The sequence below is a fragment of the Geotrypetes seraphini genome, chromosome 19 (assembly GCF_902459505.1).
Source record: "Geotrypetes seraphini chromosome 19, aGeoSer1.1, whole genome shotgun sequence".
NCBI lineage: Eukaryota > Metazoa > Chordata > Amphibia > Gymnophiona > Dermophiidae > Geotrypetes > Geotrypetes seraphini.
The window spans coordinates 33,052,416-33,073,635 of record NC_047102.1 but is presented as its reverse complement, the minus strand read 5'-3'; the positions used below and the strand labels follow the sequence as shown (position 1 = coordinate 33,073,635).

At 41.3% G+C, this 21,220-nt stretch overlaps 2 protein-coding genes across 5 annotated transcripts in view; one reads left to right on the top strand and one right to left on the bottom strand.

The window, feature by feature from the left end:
• LOC117352133 overlaps positions 1–21,220 on the top strand; it is a 1,164,809-nt gene that overhangs the window by 433,554 nt on the left and 710,035 nt on the right. The window lies entirely within an intron of this gene.
• MUC6 (mucin 6, oligomeric mucus/gel-forming) overlaps positions 1–21,220 on the bottom strand; it is a 103,769-nt gene that overhangs the window by 78,852 nt on the left and 3,697 nt on the right. For all 4 annotated transcript variants that reach the window (XM_033928259.1, XM_033928260.1, XM_033928261.1 and 1 more), the window contains exons 2-7: positions 20,819–20,869; positions 16,339–16,356; positions 13,035–13,278; positions 9,354–9,480; positions 3,118–3,205; positions 773–882 (exon numbers count right to left, since the gene is read on the bottom strand). In XM_033928259.1, the coding sequence (XP_033784150.1) occupies positions 773–882; positions 3,118–3,205; positions 9,354–9,480; positions 13,035–13,278; positions 16,339–16,356; positions 20,819–20,869 (638 nt within the window). The remainder of the gene's footprint in view (positions 1–772; positions 883–3,117; positions 3,206–9,353; positions 9,481–13,034; positions 13,279–16,338; positions 16,357–20,818; positions 20,870–21,220) is intronic.

Genomic DNA, 21,220 nt, shown 5'->3' with positions numbered 1-21,220 from the left:
GATCTATCTATACCCCTCTATCCCCTTTTCCACCAGGAAATTGTCCAATCCTTTCTTGAACCCCAGTACCGTATTCTGCAATATTACGCTCTCTGGAAGCGCATTCCAGGTGTCCACCACACGTTGGGTAAAGAACTTCCTAGCATTCGTTTTGAATCTGTCCCCTTTCAACTTTTCTGAATGCCCTCTTGTTCTTTTATTATTCAAAAGTTTGAAGAATCTGTCCCTCTCTACTTTCTCTATGCCCTTCATGATCTTATAAGTCATGGTCATGGAAAACTCTGTCTTACAATGTCTTGCTATTCCATGTGCAAAGTTACAAGGGTGTGAGGAGTTAATCACAAGAAAGACAGAAAAGATGACCTGCGATGCTCAATTTATTTTAATCAAGACGACATGTACGTGTTTCGGCCGTATGGCCTGTCTCAGGGGTCTGTATTGTAATAGATAATTATGTGCGACAAATATCCTTAGCCTTGCAACTATGATGCTTGAATTCCAAGTATAATAAATACATCAAGACCATAAAAAGCGTGTCAGCTGAACTAAGCAGAAAATCTGTTCTGCATTAAATATGGACACAATTGCAGCATATTACTTAACAGCAACTGAGGAAAGAAAATAACTTTTATATAATCAGTTTTACTGTTTCCCATCCGAGGTAGCTACGAATGTCCACACATACTTCAGCAAGGTAATAACATGTTTTTACTCCACTTTAAAATAAGCTGTTCAGAGCAGGACACAGAAAAAGGCGCCAAGGGCTACATACGTATTTTTTGCTCTGATCTGGTGTGATAGTATCAATTTGCATTGGGCAGATGTCACCAGGGTCATCCATCTGATGAAATGCAGCATATTTATAAGGTTCAAGAACTTCGCCTGGAATAGAGAGTTACAAAGTTACTACAGTTGTAAACGCGTTTCTCAATGGAAAGAAATATGATTGCAGCAGATGGATGCAAGAAGATTTAGTTAGCAGGTTAGGGTTCTGCTTTTCTCGGACATGATATAGGAAATTTCAAGTATATTTCTTATTTTCTTTCATTTCATTTTAAAAATACTGTATATTGCATGCATTTACTAAGTAAAACTCCATATTTCATAAAGAGCACTCATTAATATCAGTGTGGTTGAATTGTCTGCGGGGCAAATATGCTGTTTTTAATTACAGCAATTACCTAAGCTGAAAACAGCTATTTCTTTATTTATTGGGATTTACCGTGTTTCCCCGAAAATAAGACAATGTCTTATATTAATTTTAGACCCAAAAAAGGCACTAGGTCTTATTTTCACCCCAATTCTTCCTATTTCCTTTCTCTCCCCCACATGTGCATCTTTTCTTCCCTCTCACCCCTCACCTTGTGCAGTATCTTTCTATCCCTCCCTCCCATCCCCTTGTGCAGCAGAACCCTTGCAGCTTCTATCCCTCCCTTCCCCCCATGTAGCATCTTTCTTTCCCCCCCCCCTCAGCCGCACACGCACCACCACCCCGCCAACCCATCCAAACCACGAGACCAAAATAAATGCCTTATAACAAACCGGCAGCAATCTAGACAGACTACCCGGGCATTCCTCTGCTGTGTTGCTGATGACGCCATCAGAGGAAGATAGAAGGCCGCAAAGCAGCCTGTCTAGATTGCTGCCAACACTGCCGGTTTGTTATAAGGTATTTATTTCGGTCTCGCAGTTTGGATGAGAGGGAGAGCTTGGGGAGGGGGGAAGTGCTGCTGCTGCTGCCGGTGACTAGGGCTTAATTTTGAGGAAACACGGTACTAACCACCTTTTCATGAAGTGATTCACTCAAAATAGTTTACAATGCATTCAATGTCTTCAAGATCTTGTTTGGTATCTTTTTACCTCTGGTTTCGTTATGAAATACTTGTAGATTAGGCTTGTTGAAAAGTACTCAAAAATTTAAACTCTTATTTCCCTCTCCTAGGGACATTAGATCCTTTGGTAAATTAGGTAAGTCTTATATTTTCAAACTAATGGAGATATGGAATGACGTTCCACTAAAGATAAGAGAATCAGATTCTTTTCGTAAAGTCTTAAAAACTCTTGTCCTAGGTCTCCTTGACTACTGCAACATCCTCTATCTCCCCTGCCCCGCAACAATGATACAACAACTACAAATAGTACAAAACACAGCCGTGAGACTAATCTATTCACTAAGAAAACACGACCACATCACCGAGGTATACCTCGACTCACACTGGCTCCCAATTCAAGCAAGAATACTATTTAAATTCTACTGTCTATTATTTAAATCCATAAATGGTGACAGCCCAGCCTGCTTGAACAACCGCCTAATCCAAACTACCACAACCAGACACAGGAGAACCCAGACAACATTCACACACCCTCCAATCAGAGACATCAAATGGAAAAAACTGTACGATGGCCTTCTAGCCACACAGGCAGCAAAACTAGGCCACCAACTCTCTAATCTACTAATCGCGACCCCAGACTACAAAACTTTCAGAAAAGAAATCCATGAAGACCAACTAAACCTGTATGAAACATTTCAAGCCTCTGAGGCAACCCACTCTACTCTGTAACACCTCTGGACATGTCCAGAAATCCTCTTCTGTAATCCGCCTTGAACCGCAAGGTAATGACGGAATAAAAATCACTAATGTAATGTAATATGGATAATTTAATTTAACGTGGTGTCTGATATACTGCAAAATATCCCAAAGGATTTGCAGCAGTTTCACAATTAAATCGACTTAAGTAATGGCCAAAAATCTAATCAGGTATTTTGAATTTCCCTCACTGTCCCAACAAACTCACAATCTAACTATAGTAGCTATGAAAGAAATAATTACTTACATTTACCTATATAAAGAGAAGGAAGAGGGAAAAGATAATACAATAAATTTAGTACTATAGGTGTGTAAAAGGCACAACAGAATAAAATATCCTAAAAATAAAAGCAGGGAAAAAGAATAGCCCAACAAAAATAAAGCAATTTTCATCAACCCAGGACTAACTCACTCTGTTTTTATGCTTGTGGAGCTATTTCATTAACTACATTACAAAGTGGAAGCCTACAGGTTTCTTTTCCTTTAATTCTTCTCTTAGTGCTATAAAGAGTATTGATTCTACCCTTACCTTGCACTGTGAACTCATCCATAGGCTGGTCATTAAAATTACCACAGAGACCACAGGTCATGTTCTTGTATTTCTTGTCGATGGCAACCTGAGGCAAGTTAAGGAACAAAAACCAGAAACAGTCACTACAAGTTTACAAGTTTATTAGTGCATTTGATTGATCGTCTATTAAAATTACTAAGCGATGTACATAATCTAATACAATTAATAAAAGCAGGCTAACATTTAACAAAATGAATACATATTTACAAACATGACTTGAGAGGGAAAAAGGATAAAGTTACATTTTAAGTTGTTGGTAGAAAAACAGAGGTAAAAACAAAAGGGAAAGGGTTATAAAATCCATAACATTATTATGAGCATCACCGAAAAATAGGAAATTTCAAGTATAAAGCAGTAAATTTCTCAGAGATCTAAGGATTTCAAGTATTAAACGCATCATTAAATAAGTATGACTTCAAAAGTTTTTTTAATTTAATAATGTCTTTTTCTGTTCTAATGTATTGTGGTAGGGCATTCCACCATTGAGGCACTAGACTAAGAGACAGCCTCACACGATGGTACTGTCTGAGGACATCACTACTATTTGCCTCTCTGACACTGAATTTTATGCTAAATCTTTCACATGACCCTCTTGACCCTGGCAGATAGACTTCCATGAGAAAGCAATAATTGGTAAAATCTCAGGAGGAAAAAAAGCAACGAGGAAACCAGTTGGCCCAACCAAACTTATTAAAAGTGCAGGTATAAAACACGGATTCCAAATGTGTATGCGTCACGTTCTGGCCTCAAATACCACCATCCTGTCTCATTTTGGATTAAAGGCCAGTACCTTGGTGTCCTTTGTAAGGTTCACAATGTGGTCATAAGAGGTTGCACCAGGAGAAGGGGCTGAAGCAAGAAGGCTGCCCTCCTGCTCCCAACAACCTATCCATTGGACCACTAGGTATATGGGTAGGCCTGGGAGGGTCTACTTTGTCAAGGGGGTAGGGTGGTCTGTCTAGGTGGGGGGGGGGAGATTGTGTGACACGGGGAGTGGGAGGGGCCATTGTGGAAGGGAGATTGGGGAATCAGAGGCTCCATGGGAGTTTGCAATTTAAAAAAAAACTTATGTGGGACTTGGCCCAATATTTAGCCTGATCCCATACAATTCGCTTATGCAATCCCAGCTGAATATTGGTCAAGCCTGGCAGCCTGCCTCCCACACTTAGCTCCCAATATTCAGTGGCAGTGCCTGGACATAGCTCAGCCCTAAATACTGGGGGCTAAAATAGCCGGTGACACAGACCACCACTGGCTGAATTTTAGGGGGGGGGATTATCTTTGGAATGGGTTGCCATCTGATTTTCATGTAACTTCCAGTTACATAGTTTATCACAAAGCTATGAAAACCTGGTTATTTAGAGTCCGCTTTGAGTTGTCTTAACCCTAATTTGATGCTTTGGAGAGATGTAATAGAGTCAGTGATGGGATCAGGCTATTGAGGAAAAGAAATTGCTGCTTAAATTATGAACTTGTAGGACATTTTAGTTTGAGTCTAATAATTGTTTATGTTGGTTTATTTGCAGAAAATTGTGTATATCATAATTTTTTATTATTAGGTTAGGGTATATTTATTCTATTTTAAGTGTGAACCCCTTCAATACATGGTTATACAGTGGTACCTCGGAATCCGAACGCCACAGAACTGGAACAACTTGGAATCCAAACTTTTTAAATAAAATTTTGCCCCGGAATCCGAACACTGCTTTGGAATCCAAACGTACGGGAACTGCAAGCGTTGCTCAGCCCAAAGCTTCCCCTCTGACGCAGCTTCCTGTTTCCGCCAGGGAGGGAAGCTTTGGGTTGAGCACCGCTTGCAGTTGCCGTTGCCGATCTTGCTGCCTATGCCTACGGAAGCCCGATCTTGTTGGCTATGCTGGGGGGTGGGGGGGATGATCTTGCTGCCTTTGCCAGGGGGAACCAATCTTGCTATCTCTGAGTTTGTGGGACCAAGGAACGGATTAATCCAGTTTCTATTATTTTCAATGGGAAAATTGTCTTGGAACTCGAACGTTTTGGAACTCAAACATGGTTCTGGAATGGATTAAGTTTGGATTCCAAGGTACCACTGTATTTAGCAGTATATCAAGCAAATAAATCAAATATAATCAAAATCTGAGCTTAACATCCTGCTTTAAAGCATGTTAAAACCAGATGTTAATGCATTTTAGTAAGAGTCCCTAAGTGATTTAGGGAAAGCTATCAAAACAAATGTATGATACTGAATGCGTGCATGTGTTCATAGGTTCATATTTTGCTTTCCACAGACCTATCTGGGTAAGCAGCCATAGTTCTGGGACCCATTTCTGTCCTAGAATATTTTTTTTTGTACAGAATCATTGTAGGGTCAATTTTCAGCTAGCATGATAACCAATTATCATACGCTGAGAGATTGGAGAAACTGGGTCTCTTTTCCCTGGAGAAGAGGAGACTTAGAGGGGATATGATAGAGACTTATAAGATCATGAAGGGCATAGAGAGAGTAGAGAGGGACAGATTCTTCAAACTTTCGAATAATAAAAGAACAAGAGGGCATTCGGAAAAGTTGAAAGGGGACAGATTCAAAATGAATGCTAGGAAGTTCTTCTTTACCCAACGTGTGGTGGACACCTGGAATGCGCTTCCAGAGAGCGTAATAGGGCAGAGTACGGTACTGGGGTTAAAGAAAGGATTGGACAATTTCCTGCTGGAAAAGGGGATAGAGGGGTATAGATAGAGGATTACTGCACAGGTCCTGGATCTGTTGGGCCGCTGCGTGAGCGGACTGCTGGGCATGATGGACCTCAGGTCTGACCCAGCAGAGGCATTGCTTATGTTCTTATGTTCTTATATACTGACATTTAACTTTTACCATTATGGGGTAATTCTATAAGAACCCTCCGAGATTGAAACAGCAAGAATGTATGTATATGCCATTGTTTTAGTCGTTTATGCATGTATGTGTACACATAGGCACACACCAATATTTGATGGTGTATACTTTGCAGGTGGCCATTCACATGGGATGCACATTTATGTATGTAATTATAAAAGTATATACTGTAATTTACATGTGGGTTTCACAGTCTAGGTATTAGCATTTCTATATGACTGGTGTTAAGGGCTCATGCATGTTATATGTTGACCTGGTATACTATATTTCTAGAGAGAAAAGTGTGAAAATATGGGTCCCCTTATAGATGCAACCTCTTTCCTCCCTCATTCTAGATCTTGGTGTTTCAAGTTTATTATTCAAGTTTATTAGGATTTTTATATACCGCCTATCAAGATTATCTAAGTGGTTTTACAATCAGGTACTCAAGCATTTTCCCTCTCTGTCCCAGTGGGCTCACAATCTATCTAACGTGTATATTTAAGTGTCATTTGCATGCATATATTATAGAATACTAGAACTTATGCAATAGGTAAACACTTGTGTTCGAAAATGCTAGGTGCACGCTCAATGCTGTTCTACAAATGACATATACTACTGGGTATTCACAGGGGAGGAGCTTGGGTGGGACCATTATATACCCATCTATCATACAAAACACTGCAAGTGTCACATTTATGCATGTGCATGAACATCTGCTATTGACATGGTGCATGTGGGCGTGGCTAAATGCAGGTGCAGAGATGCCAACTTATGCTAGTATTCTGTAATGGCGCCCAGATGGCAGTAAATCTGTGTACGTGCAAATCGAGTAACCAGTCCTTAACTATCAATGAATTGGGGGCTAAGAATAAATTACTGAACTTAATTGGCACCCATTAACATTTTCCCATGCATGGTGCCAAACTCTATTGGCGTGTAACTCAAAAGAAGGCTTGGCCGTGGGCGTGTCGGGGTGTTTCCAAACATTGCGTGCATAAGTATAACATATTGCTTCAGTGCGCCAGCATTTGCATCAGGTTTCAGCAGGTGTAAGTCTGAGGCTTAAGGTTAGGCATGGGAATCAGTGCTACATGTTCTTCTATAAAGAGCATGAGCCTTTTGTTGAACAGCGCTTTGCACAGATATTTTGGGGGTAGGTATTGTTGAGCCCCATTTATACAATTGCTTCCAATGAACTGAATTCTGTATATGACATTTAAAAAATCAGCACCAAAAATTAGCAATTTATTAGTGTCCAAGAAAGTAAAATTATCAAGACTTGACACGGGCTGTGTTTCGTCCAGAGGGCCTGCCTCAGGAGCCTTATTAACTTATAATGAGTCAAATCACAAATGATGTAAAAAGCACTCAAAAAAAATAGTGCGTGATCACAAATGCGTGTTGAAAAATGCCACAAAAATTCAACACGCATATGTTTATGGCCAATTAAATGCAGGAAGATTTTGCATCCAGTTTTGATTAAACGGAACAAAAATACAATATTAAAATGCTGATCCACTCGGGCAGAATTAGCCATGGATATTCAATGCTGTACCTGTTCGGGCACCGGCGATGAATTCTGCAGGCCATATGAGTGTGTGCAGGCCACCACAGCATATGTTCTCGTATTTATTAAGTTTTGATAATGCTAAAGCTTACAACAGTTCTTAGTGGTTTACAATTAAAACATAAATTACAAGAAAAGAAACTCCATTAAAATTAAAGGACAGGCCTAGTACACAGTAAAAAAAAAAAAATCTGCCAGAACCCATCTAAAATGTTTACGTGGGTACTGACTGAATATCAGCCATGACCTACATACACTGAAATACCCTCACCCCCCCTGATTTCCTGCTCCCTTGCCCTCAATCTAATTACTCCTCCCTTTTACTCCTGATGCCAGAATTTTCTCCTGGGCCCCTCTGACCTACCTTAGATATATATCTTGGTTGTCTATGGCAAGGAGCAATGTCCATTTGCTTTTGCCCATTGTAGATCTTTTCTCAAAATGGCCTTCATGACCTCTAGCAATAGCCATAGGGTACTAGTGAGTACCAAATGGCTGCCACTAGAGGTTTTAGTGGCCATTTTGAGAAAGATGCTACAATAAGTAAAAGCAAATGGCCAATACCCTTGCCTGTAGAACTCCATAGACCACCAGAATTATAAGGTAGGCCTAGGGGGTCCTAAGAGAGTGTAAGGGACCAGAATGATGCCTTCTGTCATCAGGGATGGGAGGTAGGGGGATCTGGATCACAGCGGGAGAGGGGCACTAGAAACCCAGAGGCCACTACCCAGAAGTTCACTGGACATATTACCGGCTAATATTCAGATCATTGTCTGATTAGCTTGGCAACTAGAGTTAGGACAGCCTTTTTCTTGTTCTAACTTTAGCCATTTACTTAAATAATTAGCAGTGTGACATCAATGCTAACCAGTTAAGTACTGGCTCTGCCCAGGTCCCACCCAAACTCTGCCCGCGGAACTGCAGGGGTAGTTATTGATGATTTTCAGTGTCACTTTTTGGTTAAGTACCACTGAATATCAGTACATAGACAGGCAAAGGTGATTTAACCAGGCAGGAGGGTTTCCTACCCAGTGAAATCACTGAATATCAGCCTGCAATTTTTTAAGAACAGAAACACTTGGTCACCCCACTTTGTTCCTCTTCCCCTATAGACCATCCCATGTAACCTCCAAGCTAGACATTAACCTTCACGCAAGACTTCTTCTCACATGCTCTCAAGTAGTCCTGGTTTTAATCAATTACACCCGTGATCTAGTGCTGCTTTTCCTGGAAAAATTTCACTTGAATGGGATAAAACTAGGACTGGCTCACGCTATGCGATTGCCATGCAATCATTTAAGGGGAAATTCTATATACAGTGCTGAAAGTTAGGTGCCAAAATTAACCCCTGTTTTATAAAGGGTGTCCGACCTTTATAGAAAACTGGAATAGCATGCAGGTCTTGCCTAATGTTTGGCACTGGACATATGCAGGTGTAAGTCCAGTACCAAAGTTAAGTGCAGATTGGCAATATTTTATGATTTGGTACCAAACTTTTCAGAATGCCCATAACCTGCTCATGTCCCTCCTATAGCCATCCCCAATGGGATGTGAAATTGACTAGGCACCAAGGTATAGAATAGTGCGCAGGGGATAGCCGCATGCAACTGTAATCAGTCACCAATTAAGTGGCCCATTGGTGCTAGTTCCCTTGTTAAGTTGTGCACATATCTCGGATCTGTATTTAAATTCCAATCCTGTCGGTGCTATATATACTGTAGAATCAAGGGGCTAGCCACTGAGAAGTACCTCATCCTTTTCTTGGTTACTCACCCTAAGATGATCCTCCTTGCTCCACATCGCAATCAACTCCATACCTTTCTGTTTTACCACCAGGCCATCCAAGTCTCCAAACTTCTGGATAGAAATTCCATTTTTGCTATATGGTGCCTTCACTATCCTGTTACAAAAAAAATATACATGCTGTATATCTGTCTATCTATTTATTAATTTCCACTGTACTCAGTAGTAAGAATTCAAAATAAAAATAATAATCTGATTTATATAGTACTTTCATTTGCAGCAAATCTCAATTTACTACTGCAATTTTGCAGTCGAGAAACATGTTGGCAGCCACGTATGGGGACAAATTATCACCCAGCAGATTGTCCTAGCAAAAGGACTATTACTGACCTACAAATGCACTCACTCAGCTGTCCCTCACTATCTCTCTCCACTTATCTCCTCCTCCCCCACCTCCCGCGAGCTCCACTCAGCTGGTCAGTCCCTTCTATCTGTGCCTTTCTCTTCAACTGCCAACGCCAGACTCCATCCCTTCTGCCTTGCACTAGAGTTCTCCATAGTTTAGTGTGATCTACACGGTCAAAAGCTTTGCTGTAGTTGATGAAGCAAAAGTATAGGGTTTTTTGGTATTCTTTGTTCTTCTCCAATATCCATCTAGCATTGGCAATAATGTTTCTCATTCCTCAACCTTTTCTGAAATCAGCATGAACTTGCTCAACGTATGATTGGAACCTTTGTTGTATTATTTTCAGCAATATTTTGATGGCATGTGTGGAACTAATGCAATTGTTCTGTAGTTGTTACAGTCCTTGGCGTCACCTTTCTTCGGTTTAGGTATGAACAGTGATCTTTCCAATTGGTTGGCCATGTATTTTCCTTCCAAATCTGTTGACACAGTCTAGTGAGGGCCATGATAACACTTCCTGAGCCTTTTATTAATTCAATTGGAATACCATCGATACCAGGTGACTTTTTTTGATAAAGCTTTAATCATTGCTATGACTTCTTCTTTTAAAATATCTGGTTCTTTTCCGGCTTCCATTTCCAGTACAATTTCCCCAATGTTATCCTCATTGCTTGATAAAGGAGATAGAGAGCCCGAAGAGTTATGGAATGACATCAAAACTGTAATTACTGATGAAGCTAAAACAAAATACTCCAGAAGAAAAAAAGCCAAGAAATAACCTTGGATCTCAGAAGAAACCAGAAAAGTAGCAGAAGAAAGAAGACAAGCAAAACTATCCGTCGATAGAGAAAAAGTATCACAAATGAACCGAGTGTTTCAACATTAAGTTCGGCAAGACAAAGAACAATATCTCAAGGATATTTATCAGAAAATTGAATCAGAACATGTAAATGGAAGAACGAGATTAGTGTATCAGAATATTAAGAGATTGCAGCAGAAATTCCAACCTTGACTGGGGATGCTTAAAGACGCTATTGGAATGATATTGAATGATCCAGAAAGCAATAAAAAGAGATGGAAAGAATATACAGAAAATTTATACAAACAAGGCAATGAGGATAACATTGAGGAAATTGAACTGGAAACTGAAGTCTAAGAAGTGCTTATTATTGCTTAGTAAAGGGGCCCCACAGAATTGAAAATAAATAATCTAAAACAGACTTAGTTGTACTGCATGTATAACTAAAAGTTTAACAACACTGCCTAGACGGAACTTGGATGTTGTGACTTAGGCCATCTAAAACCAGGTCTAAGTCACAAGAATGTATCCAAAGTGACCAAATAACCACTGCAAGAACAAAGTACAGACCCCCACACACTCCCCCAGTGATCACTGACCCCCCCTCCCCCTCCTCCCCCACTGCCATAACAATCGTAATAACAACTTTACATATCTGCCTCCAGAACATCAGCACCTGGCAGCCTGGCATAGGAAAGCCTAGTAGAGCTACACAGAGGTGGCTTAAGTGGTCTGAGGGATGGGCTAGTGAACCATGGAGAGGAGGACCCAGGCCCATAAGCCAGTCTAACCACTACATTCATGGTGGAAAACCAAAACCCTACTCTACTACCATATCGATGCCACCTGCAGCCATAAGGGCTATTGGGGTGGTAGACAAGTGGGTCTAGTCAGTTCTGGGGGGTGTTTGGGGGGGGGGGCTCACCATGACCTATAAGGTTGTGGTGAGATATGTATATGGCACCCTTTTTGTGAAGTTCATAGCAGTGCCCTGTAAGGTACCCCACTACTCTGGTGCAATGTTTGGGTGTCCAGTCCATCACTTTGCTGACCCCGCCCAAGTCCAAAAGGTCTTTTCTAGGTGATTTTGACTTGGACAAATTTTTGGCTGAAAATGGGGCATAAAGATAGACAACTTAGCGGTCTGGACGATGTTCAAAAAAATATTTTGGATGTATTTTTCGAAAATGAACTTTTTTCCATGTCTGACTTTGGGCAACTAGCGACTTAAACCCACAACGGACTTAGACGTATCTTTTAATTATGCCCCTCCACGCGTTTTACAATTTAAAAAAAGGGGGGAAACATTTAACATAGTAAATATATACTGGATGATCTGGACAGACGAAGAAACAAAAGGAAAGTAGAGAGGACATAAAAGGTAAATAACAGAAGGGAGGTAAAGGAGATCAGAATAGGATCAAGGCATCAGCAGAACCGTATCAGCATTCATATGCGTCTTTAATTAGGAAGGATATAAGATTTCCTTTGAATTTATCTAAGTTTTGTTCGGCCGTAATATAGTGTGGTAAAGAGTTCTAGACAGTAGGTCATAGTAGCGAATATTTTTTTTTTTTGATGGGGCACATCAGGAGTAGAAAGTGGGCATTTCTGTGCCAACCAGTTAGCATATCTACATTACCATGCTAACCTACAAGATAGGACTTCGATGAGAAACCTAGGGGGCAAGGGGGCCCCTTCTGGTGATTAAGGCAGGTCATGACCTGTTGGGCCGCCGCGGGGGCGGACTGCTGGGCGGGATGGACCTCTAGTCTGACCCGGCAGAGGCACTGCTTATGTTCTTATGTTCTTATAGATATTGGTAAGTACTCCTACGGTAATTAAAAAAAAAAAAATGCCCATGGAAAAACCCAGAAAATTTGGATTTTATTTGGCCAAAGTTTAAATGGCCTTAGCGCAGGGAGAGACTACGTAAGAGTATTTTAAGGCCAAGTTTTCACCACAGCTTAGTAAAAGGATCCCATAGTTCAGTATCTGTATTAATCCTGGAGAAAATGGAGTCATAACATACAGCATCAGAAAGCAGGCCTGAAAAAAACAGACTCCAAGACAGTGGAATCTCCCCATAAAGCGATGACACTTAAAGCACCAACAGAACACAACGACCCCAATATCTGCGGCCGCCTAAAAAGGTCAATCTTGCGTGGGCGCAGTTTACAGAAATACGCCTGTGGGAAAAGGTGCTGGAAATATAGACTAGGGTTTTCCAGGCCTACATTTCCGACACCTATCTTTGTGTGAATCGTGACTATGTAGGCACCTTAGGCTACCTACAGTGGCATTCGGTGGCCTAAAGCGCCTACATAGGCACGATTCCGGTGCCGATTATTTAGGTGCCTTGAAACTCAGTTAAAAACATCATTTGAACAGCATTTTAAACTGAGATTGGGCGCCCTCCGGCATCTAAAAAATTGGGGTCGGTTCAAGAATCTGGACCAAAGTGACTAAAAATGCTGAAAACACACTGCTATGTAACATCACTCACCCGACACCTGTGATATTAATGTCACCTCTTCTAATCTCTATGCCAGTGAACTGGTTGATTTCGATACGTATTCTATCGATTTTTCCACTTGATAATCGTTGTAGCTGAATGTTGAAGTCTGGTGGACTGCTGCCACAGACTGTACTAAAAATATAGTTGCAGACTCCACTGAACTCGTACATGTTTTTATCCAGAGTCATGAAATGTCTGTTGCCCCAGGTGGAACACCAGCTCTTGCCAGCAACTACAGGGAAGAAAAAAGTTAAATAAGTTATCTGGTTGCATTTTCAATGTCTTCCATCAATGTTTTTCTTTCAGTTTAGTTTAGCTATTTTAGCAATCTTCCCTGGAAAATCAGATTCCAACCCATCAGGCATTGATGAGGGATCCATGATGAATATTCAACGGGCACTTTCCACAAACACTCTAAGACACTTATGTGTCTAATATTAGCACTGTCCTGTTGGCAAAGAAGACATATTTGGAGTGTGTTGCAGAATTTTGTTCCCTTCATAGGAATCTCTCCAAAAAACAACTGAATAGCCTATAAATTCCCTATTGTGCTCTCAAGTTCCCACCTATACGCTACGTAATCTTTAGCGCAGAATAATAAAAGTTGGTATTTGTATTGGATTACTGCCCACAAAGATGAGAGAAAAAGGTATTGTAAGAATCTTTTTGACAACCCTCATAACAACATAAGAAACCGGGACAACTGGGACAAACCGAAGGTCCATCATGCTCAGCATCCTGTTTCCAACAGTGGCCAACCCAGGTCCCAAGTACCTGGCTAGATCCCAAGTAGTAAAACAGATTTTATGCTGCTTATCCTAGGAATAAGCAGTGGATTTTCCCAAACCACCTCAATAATGGCCTATGGATTTCTCTTTTGGGAAATTCTCCAAACCTTTTTTAAACCCTGATAAGCTAATTGATTTCACCACATTCTCCGGCAATGAATTCCAGAGTTTAATTGCACATTGTGTGAAGAAATATTTTTTCCAGTTTGCTCTAAATCTACTGCTTGGTAGCTTTATCACATGCCCCCTAGTCCTAGTATTTTTGGAAAGAGTGAACAAGCGATTCTCATCTACCCTTTCCATTCCACTCAACATTTTATAGACCTCTATCATATCACCCCTGAGCCGTCTCTTCTCCAAGCTGAAGAACCCTAACCACATTAGACTTTCCTCATAGGGAAGTTATCCCATCCTTTTTATCATTTTCATCGCCCTTCTCTGTACCTTTTCTAATTACGCTATATCTTTTTTGAGATACAGGAACCAGAATTGCACACAGTATTTGAGGTTTAACCCTCAGTCACCCAGTATGCTCCTGGCCTCAGAGGAGGTGTAAATAGTTTTCTATAGTATCCCTTGCAGGGATAACTCTAATGGTTCTGCCTAAATCTACTGTACAGTATATACCCAAAATCAGAAACTCCTAAGGCATTTTAAGTAGTTTTAGTGGTGGACATACATGGTAGATGCAAGATGCATTTCCTAACTGCTCTGTCTTAGGGTTTGATTTTCGTTATGTCCAGTGTGAATTCTCCCTTGAGTTTTAAGTTACTGTCTTTTTGTGAACTGTGTGTAGGAAAATCAGAGATTTTGCTCACCTCTCTGCCTGACTATGAATCTAAGGAAATGAACTCAGGAGTTTGAGCTACAAACCAAACCCACTTAACTATAGGAGAAGGTTTGGTGAGGAAAAGATTCCCTTGTGGACAAAGTTCAGTTGAAGGGAATAGGTTAGCTCAGCACTCAGAAATAAGTCATTCAGAAGACCTGTCACTCAGTGAAAAGGATCACAGAAACAAATAAAGGAGATTATGAGACTCATTTTCAAAAAACATAGATATCCAACGATGGCACTTGAACATTTTACTAGTCAAAACATCCAAATGGGCATTTTCAAAACTGAATTTTGAGATTAATGGTTCAATCCCTGATCCTGAGCAAACCAGATTATTGTAATATCTATCTGGGCATTTTCAAATATCCATGGAAAAGATTTCAGACCTTACAGAATGTAGCAACTCATTAATATTTTCTCTTAAAAATATAAGATAACCCCTTTTTTGTTTTACTGCATTAGCTCCACTTAGGAAGCCAGAGTTGTCTACAAACTTTATTATATGATATGTAAGATCTTTTATGGCACAGAGCCGAAGTACATGCTTCAGCTTATCTCTTGGCCAACAGTCAACTGATATTACATAACACATAGTTTTATCCTTTCCAAGCCCTAGAGGTATTTCATCTGGGAAAGTGTTGTCCTCTTTATTTTCTTATCAAGCTGCTAGTGCTTGGTCTACTTAACCTAGTGTGATAAGATTCTTATCTAGCTATGCAATTTTCAAAAAAGCTGTCAAAACTATTTTGAAAAAAATATATATATATATATATTTAGAGAGAGAGAGAGATTTGCTATTAGTCTGTCCTTTATCTTGTATTAATCTGTAAGTTCCTAGATATATAATCAAGTCTTCTTGTTTGTAATTCACTTAAAACCATTGACAGGAATCGCGGAATATTAAAAGGTAGGGCTGTTAATGTAAGGTATCCTTTCCAGTTTGAAATTTAAGAAGATGAAAGATATTGGGAAGAAGGCAATTAGGGCCTCTTCTACTAAACCACGCTAGCAGTTTTAATGCCGGGAGCCGTGCTGAATAACCCGCGCTGCTCCCGACACTTCTAAGAACTCTAGGAGCGTCGGGAGCAGTGCGGGCCATTCAGCGCGGCTCCCCGTGCTAAAACCGCTATTGCGGAAGAGGGGGTTAGTCACAAAGGGGCCCTTTTACTTTGCTGCGGTAAAATATGGTTTTAGCCCATGCTTACCCATTTTGTTCCCACATGCTAAGGCCATTTTTCACACGTGGGTAAAATGGTTGATTTTTTCTATTTTCAGCCTTAATGGCATTTCACTCCATTTGTGTGTGGTCATTAGCACATGAGCACTTACTGATAGCTATTTTATTGGGGTTAAGGGCTCACGTGCTAGTCACGCAGTGATATAGCTATGCTAACCCATTAGCATAGTATATGCCTACTCTATGCCCACAACCTGCTATATAAATGTTATTTTTTAGCACGTGAGTAGCGTGCATATAGGGCAAAAATTACTGCAGGACGCCTAAGAGTGCCCTATAGTACACACTTTTTTCTTGTATTAAGCACAAATTAGAGCTTCACTGCTTACTGCAGCTTATTAAAAGGTCTCCGAAAAGAGAGTATCATACAGAGATGCCAGTGTTTTCACACAGCTTTTCTTTTTGCAACCCTTGTTCAAAAGAATCACTTACGAGTGTCTTCATATTTTTCTGCGTATGATTTATCATCGTCATCAGTGGCGAATTGGTATTCATGTAGGAAAGAGAAAAGAAAAAACAAGGATTAGAAGTTCAAGGTTTTAACTTTACATACAATATTATAGACCTCCAGTTTGCTGGTGAGAAGTTTTTAAATTAGGAAGAAGAGGAAAGCTGACAATCGACAGAGAGTTGATGGTTCGGGAACCGGTATACCCAGAGGATACCGTGCAGGAAGATAGCGTGGAAGACTCACCGGATCATAGGCGAGACAGAAATCCTGACAGATCGAAAGGGACACAAGAGGGAAGGAAATGCAAGAAAGTAACAGGCCGCAAACTCAAGTGTATGTACACGAACGCAAGGAGCCTAAGGAATAAGATGGGCGAACTTGAAGCTATGGCACAAAAAGATAACCATGACATCATCGGCATCACAGAAACATGGTGGAATGAGGAAAACGTCTGGGACACTGTGCTGCCGGGATACAAGCTATACCGCAGAGACAGAGTGGGTCAAAAAGGTGGGGGCATTTACCTATACATCAAAGAGGGAATTGAGTCTACTGGAGAGAACACACAAAGAATAAGTTAGAGTCTCTATGGGTAAATATTCCGGGGACAGAAATGAAGATCGGCATCTACTACCGACCTCCAGGGCAGTCTGAAGAAATTGATAGAGAGATGACGGATGAGATTAAACGCAACTGCAAGGGAGGCAACACAGTTATCGTGGGTGACTCCAATTATCCGGGGATAGAATAGAACCTCCAGCTGTGGTAGGGAAACCAAGTTCCTGGATGCTGTAGGCGATTGCTTCCTGGAACAACTTGTCAAGGAAAATACAAGAGGAAATGCAATTCTGGGCTTAATTCTAAATGGACTACGAGGTCCGGCGCAAGATGTAGAAGTAGAGGAGACGCTGGGAACCAGTGATCACCATAAGATACGCTTCGACCTGGACACAGGGGCGAAACATCGATCCAGAACAACGGCCATGGCACTGAATTTCTGAAAAGGGGATTACGAAGGGATGAGACTTATGGTGGGGAAGAAGATTAAGAAGAGGATAAGCACTGTAAAAACACTAGAGAGAGCATGGTCCCTTTTTAAGGACACGGTCATGGAGGCACAAAATCTATATATACCACGTATCAACAAGGGATCCAAGAGGAAAAAGAACAAGGAACCGGCATCGCGCACTGTAGCGGTGAAGGAAGCAATCAAAGACAAGAAGACTTCGTTTAAAGAATGGAAAAGGTCAAAAACGGATGAAAACTGGAAAAAGCACAAACAGCATCAAAGAAGGTGCCATAAGGCAGTAAGAGGAGCCAAAAGAGACTATGAGGAAAAAATAGCCAAAGAGGCGAAAAACTTCAAGCCGTTCTTTCAATATATTAAGGGGAAACGACCCACGAAGTAAGCGGTGGAGGCCATTGGATGACCATGGGAGTGCTAAAAGAGGACAAAGCCATCGCCGACAAACTGAACACACTTTTTTTTGCATCTATATTTACCGAAGAGGATATACACAACATACCGGAAGCTGACAGGCTATACACAGGAAACGAAGACGGGAAACTGACAGGGTTGACGGTCAGTCTAGAAGAGGTATGCAGGCACATTGATAGACTTAAAAATGATAAATCCCCGGGACCGGATGGCATCCATCTGAGGGTAATCAAGGAACTGAAAGGGCCTATAGCTGAACTGCTTCAACTGATAGCCAATCTGTTGATCAAATCGGTAAGGATTCCGGAAGCCCGGAAAGTGTTGAATGTTATGCTGATCTTCAAGAAAGGTTTCAGAGGATATCCGTAAAACTACAGACCGGTGAGTCTGAACTTGGTACCGGCAAAGATGATAGAGGCGCTGATAAAGGACCGCATCATTGATCACCTTGACGGACACAATCTGATGAGGACCAGCCAGCATGGCTTCAGCAAGGGAGATCTTGCTTGACGAACTTGTTGCACTTCTTCAAGGGAGTAAACAGGCAGATAGACAAGGGTGAGCCGGTCGACATTGTATATCTGGATTTTCAGAAGGCGTTTGACAAGGTCCCGCAAGAACGACTACTACGAAAAATTGCAAGCCATGGAATAAAAATTGCGAGCCATGGATAAAAAACTGGTTGGCGGATAGGAAATTGAGAGTGGGGGTAAATGGACAATACTCAGACTGGAAAAGCATCACGAGCGGAATGCCGCATGGTTCGATGCTTGGACCGTGCTCTTCAGCATATTTATAAACGACCTGGAAATTGGTACGATGAGTGATTAAATTTGCAGACGATACGAAGCTATTCAGAGTAGTGAAGATGCAGAAGGCTTGCGAAGACCTGCAACAGGACATAAACACGCTCGAGAAATGGGCTGCAACATGGCAAATGAGGTTTAACGTGGATAAGTATAAGGTGATGCATGTTGGTAACAAAAATCTTATACATGAATACAGGATGTCCGGGGCGGTACTTGGAGAGACCCCCTCAGGAAAGAGACTGGGGAGTACTGGTTGACAAGTCGATGAAGCCATCTGCGCAATGTGCGGCGGTGGCGAAGAGGGAAACAGAATGCTAGGATTCATTTAAGAAAGAGATCATGAACAGATCAGAGAAGGTTATCATGCCTCTGTACCGGGCCATGGTATGCCCTCACCTGGAATATTGCGTCCAGCAATGGTCGCCGTACATGAAGAATGACACAATACTACTTGAAAGGATCCAGAGAAGAGTGACTAAAATGGTTAAGGGACTGGAGGAGTTGCCATACAGCGAGAGATTAGAGAAACTGGGCCTCTTCTCCCTCAAAAAGAGGAGACTGAGAGGGGACATGATAGAAACATTCAAGATACTGAAGGCTATAGACTTACTAAATAAAGACAGGTTGTTCACCCTCTCCAAGGTAGGAAGAACGAGAGGGCACTTTCTAAAGTTAAAAGGGGATAGATTCCGTACAAACATAAGGAAGTTCTTCACCCAGAGAATGGTGGAAAACTGGTTTTGGAGATTGTTATAGGGGAAAACACCTTCCAGGGATTCAAGACAAGGTTGGACAAGTTCCTGCTGAACCAGAATGTACGCAGGGGGCCGCCGCGGGAGCAGACTTCTGGGCGTGAAGGACCACTGGTCTGACCCAGCAGTGGCAATTCTTATGTTCTTATGTTCTCCAGGACAAATTTGGGAATCACTGCTAGAGAGCTTCATTATGAGAGGCTTGCATGCCTATACTAGAAAGACTTAGAGATAAATGAATGGGGAAGTGGATTCTGGATGGGGAGGAATGGAAGTTACTGGAAAAAGTATTGGAGGAGGGGGAATAAGGAAGGAAAAGGAAGTAGGGAGGAATGTGACAGGAAGGGAACACTTAGTTTAAACAAGATTAAAGCAGGCACCCCAAAGAAATAATGGGGTGCCTGAGATGAAATCCTGCATTGTTACATGTTGAATTGGGGGGGGAAAGGGGGGGGTTCAGCGAGAGAGAGTGAGAAGTGAAAGTGAAGCTTAATTTTTGATATGTGAAGTTGTTGTGAAACAATGAAGTTTATACTTAAGTTTTAACAAAATCAATAAATAAGAACAATTTTTAAAAAATGGGAGGAAGGTGTGTGATAAAGGCTAATGTTCCCTCTAGCAAATAGACTGTGCTTGCACTCTGAATACAAATTCCTCTCTCTACTTTCCTGCTCCTATCCTACTTTCTCCTGATTTAGGGTTACCATTTGTCTGGGAAAACTGGACATGTCTTCTTTTTAGAGGACTATCCAGGAGCCTGAACAGACTTTCCAAAATCTGGCAGTTTGTCTAGATTTTGGAAAGCCCCAAGCTCTGGCCGTGTCTAGAGGGCCTCCGAGCATGCGCAAATGATGTCACACACATCTGTGCATGCTTGGAGTCCCTCCATACGTGGCCCTGAGGTCAGGGAAGAAAAGATGAGGCTTTGTGGGGGCGGGGCTAGAGGCAGAAAAGGGCAGGACTAGAGCCAGAACAAGGCGGGGCTGGGGGAGGAACAGGGTGAGGCCATATGTCCGGGTTATGACATCACTAAATATGGTAACCCTATCCTGATTGGACCAGAAATAATTTAATCCTCTGAGATAGGGCTAAGAAGCCTAGCATAGGGAATTGCTGAAGTGTTCTATTTCAATTCTGGAATTTTCTCTGGGGCCCTTGCAGAAAATGTCTGTTTACTACAGGATAGTGCAGAAAGGATTTCAATGTGGGTGTTGACTCGCATTGAAATCCTTATCACAGACCGCATGTTAATGCATTCCTTACCTGTGGCCCTGTAGGAAAAAAATTCATGTTTTTCTCATGTGTTATCTATGAGAAATTTTGTGCTTAGGTTCAGGATAGAGGGGTTGGTTGAAAGGAGGGGGTGTCTAATGGCACTTGTGACTGCTGGTTTCAAAATGGTGTATCCTGAGATCTACCATAAAAGAGTGCACCGAAAAAAGGCCTATTGTACTGCTCTTACCTGGAATCGGATCATAACCATTTTGGGAATATGCATCATCTTCAGTGGAAACTGTAACAAACAAGTGGAAGAATTTCACTTTTTCTCTCACATCAGGCATATTAAAACAACTTTCTATGACTGACTGCATGTTACTGAATATGGTACAGGCCCCTAAAAAACTGATGGCTGGTACTCAGTTACATCCCTAAATCCAAACTATGCCACTTGCACTCTTCACATCTGTAAGAAAACCATACATTCCATTTTTTCATGATTTTCTGGGCATCAGATGCAAGAGCCATTCTGAAACTACTATATTTAAGTATTACAAAACATTTCTAAAAGCTTCATTTGATCACTTGTCCAAATTATTCAACTTTACATAAGAACATAAGCAATGCCTCCGCTGGGTCAGATCTG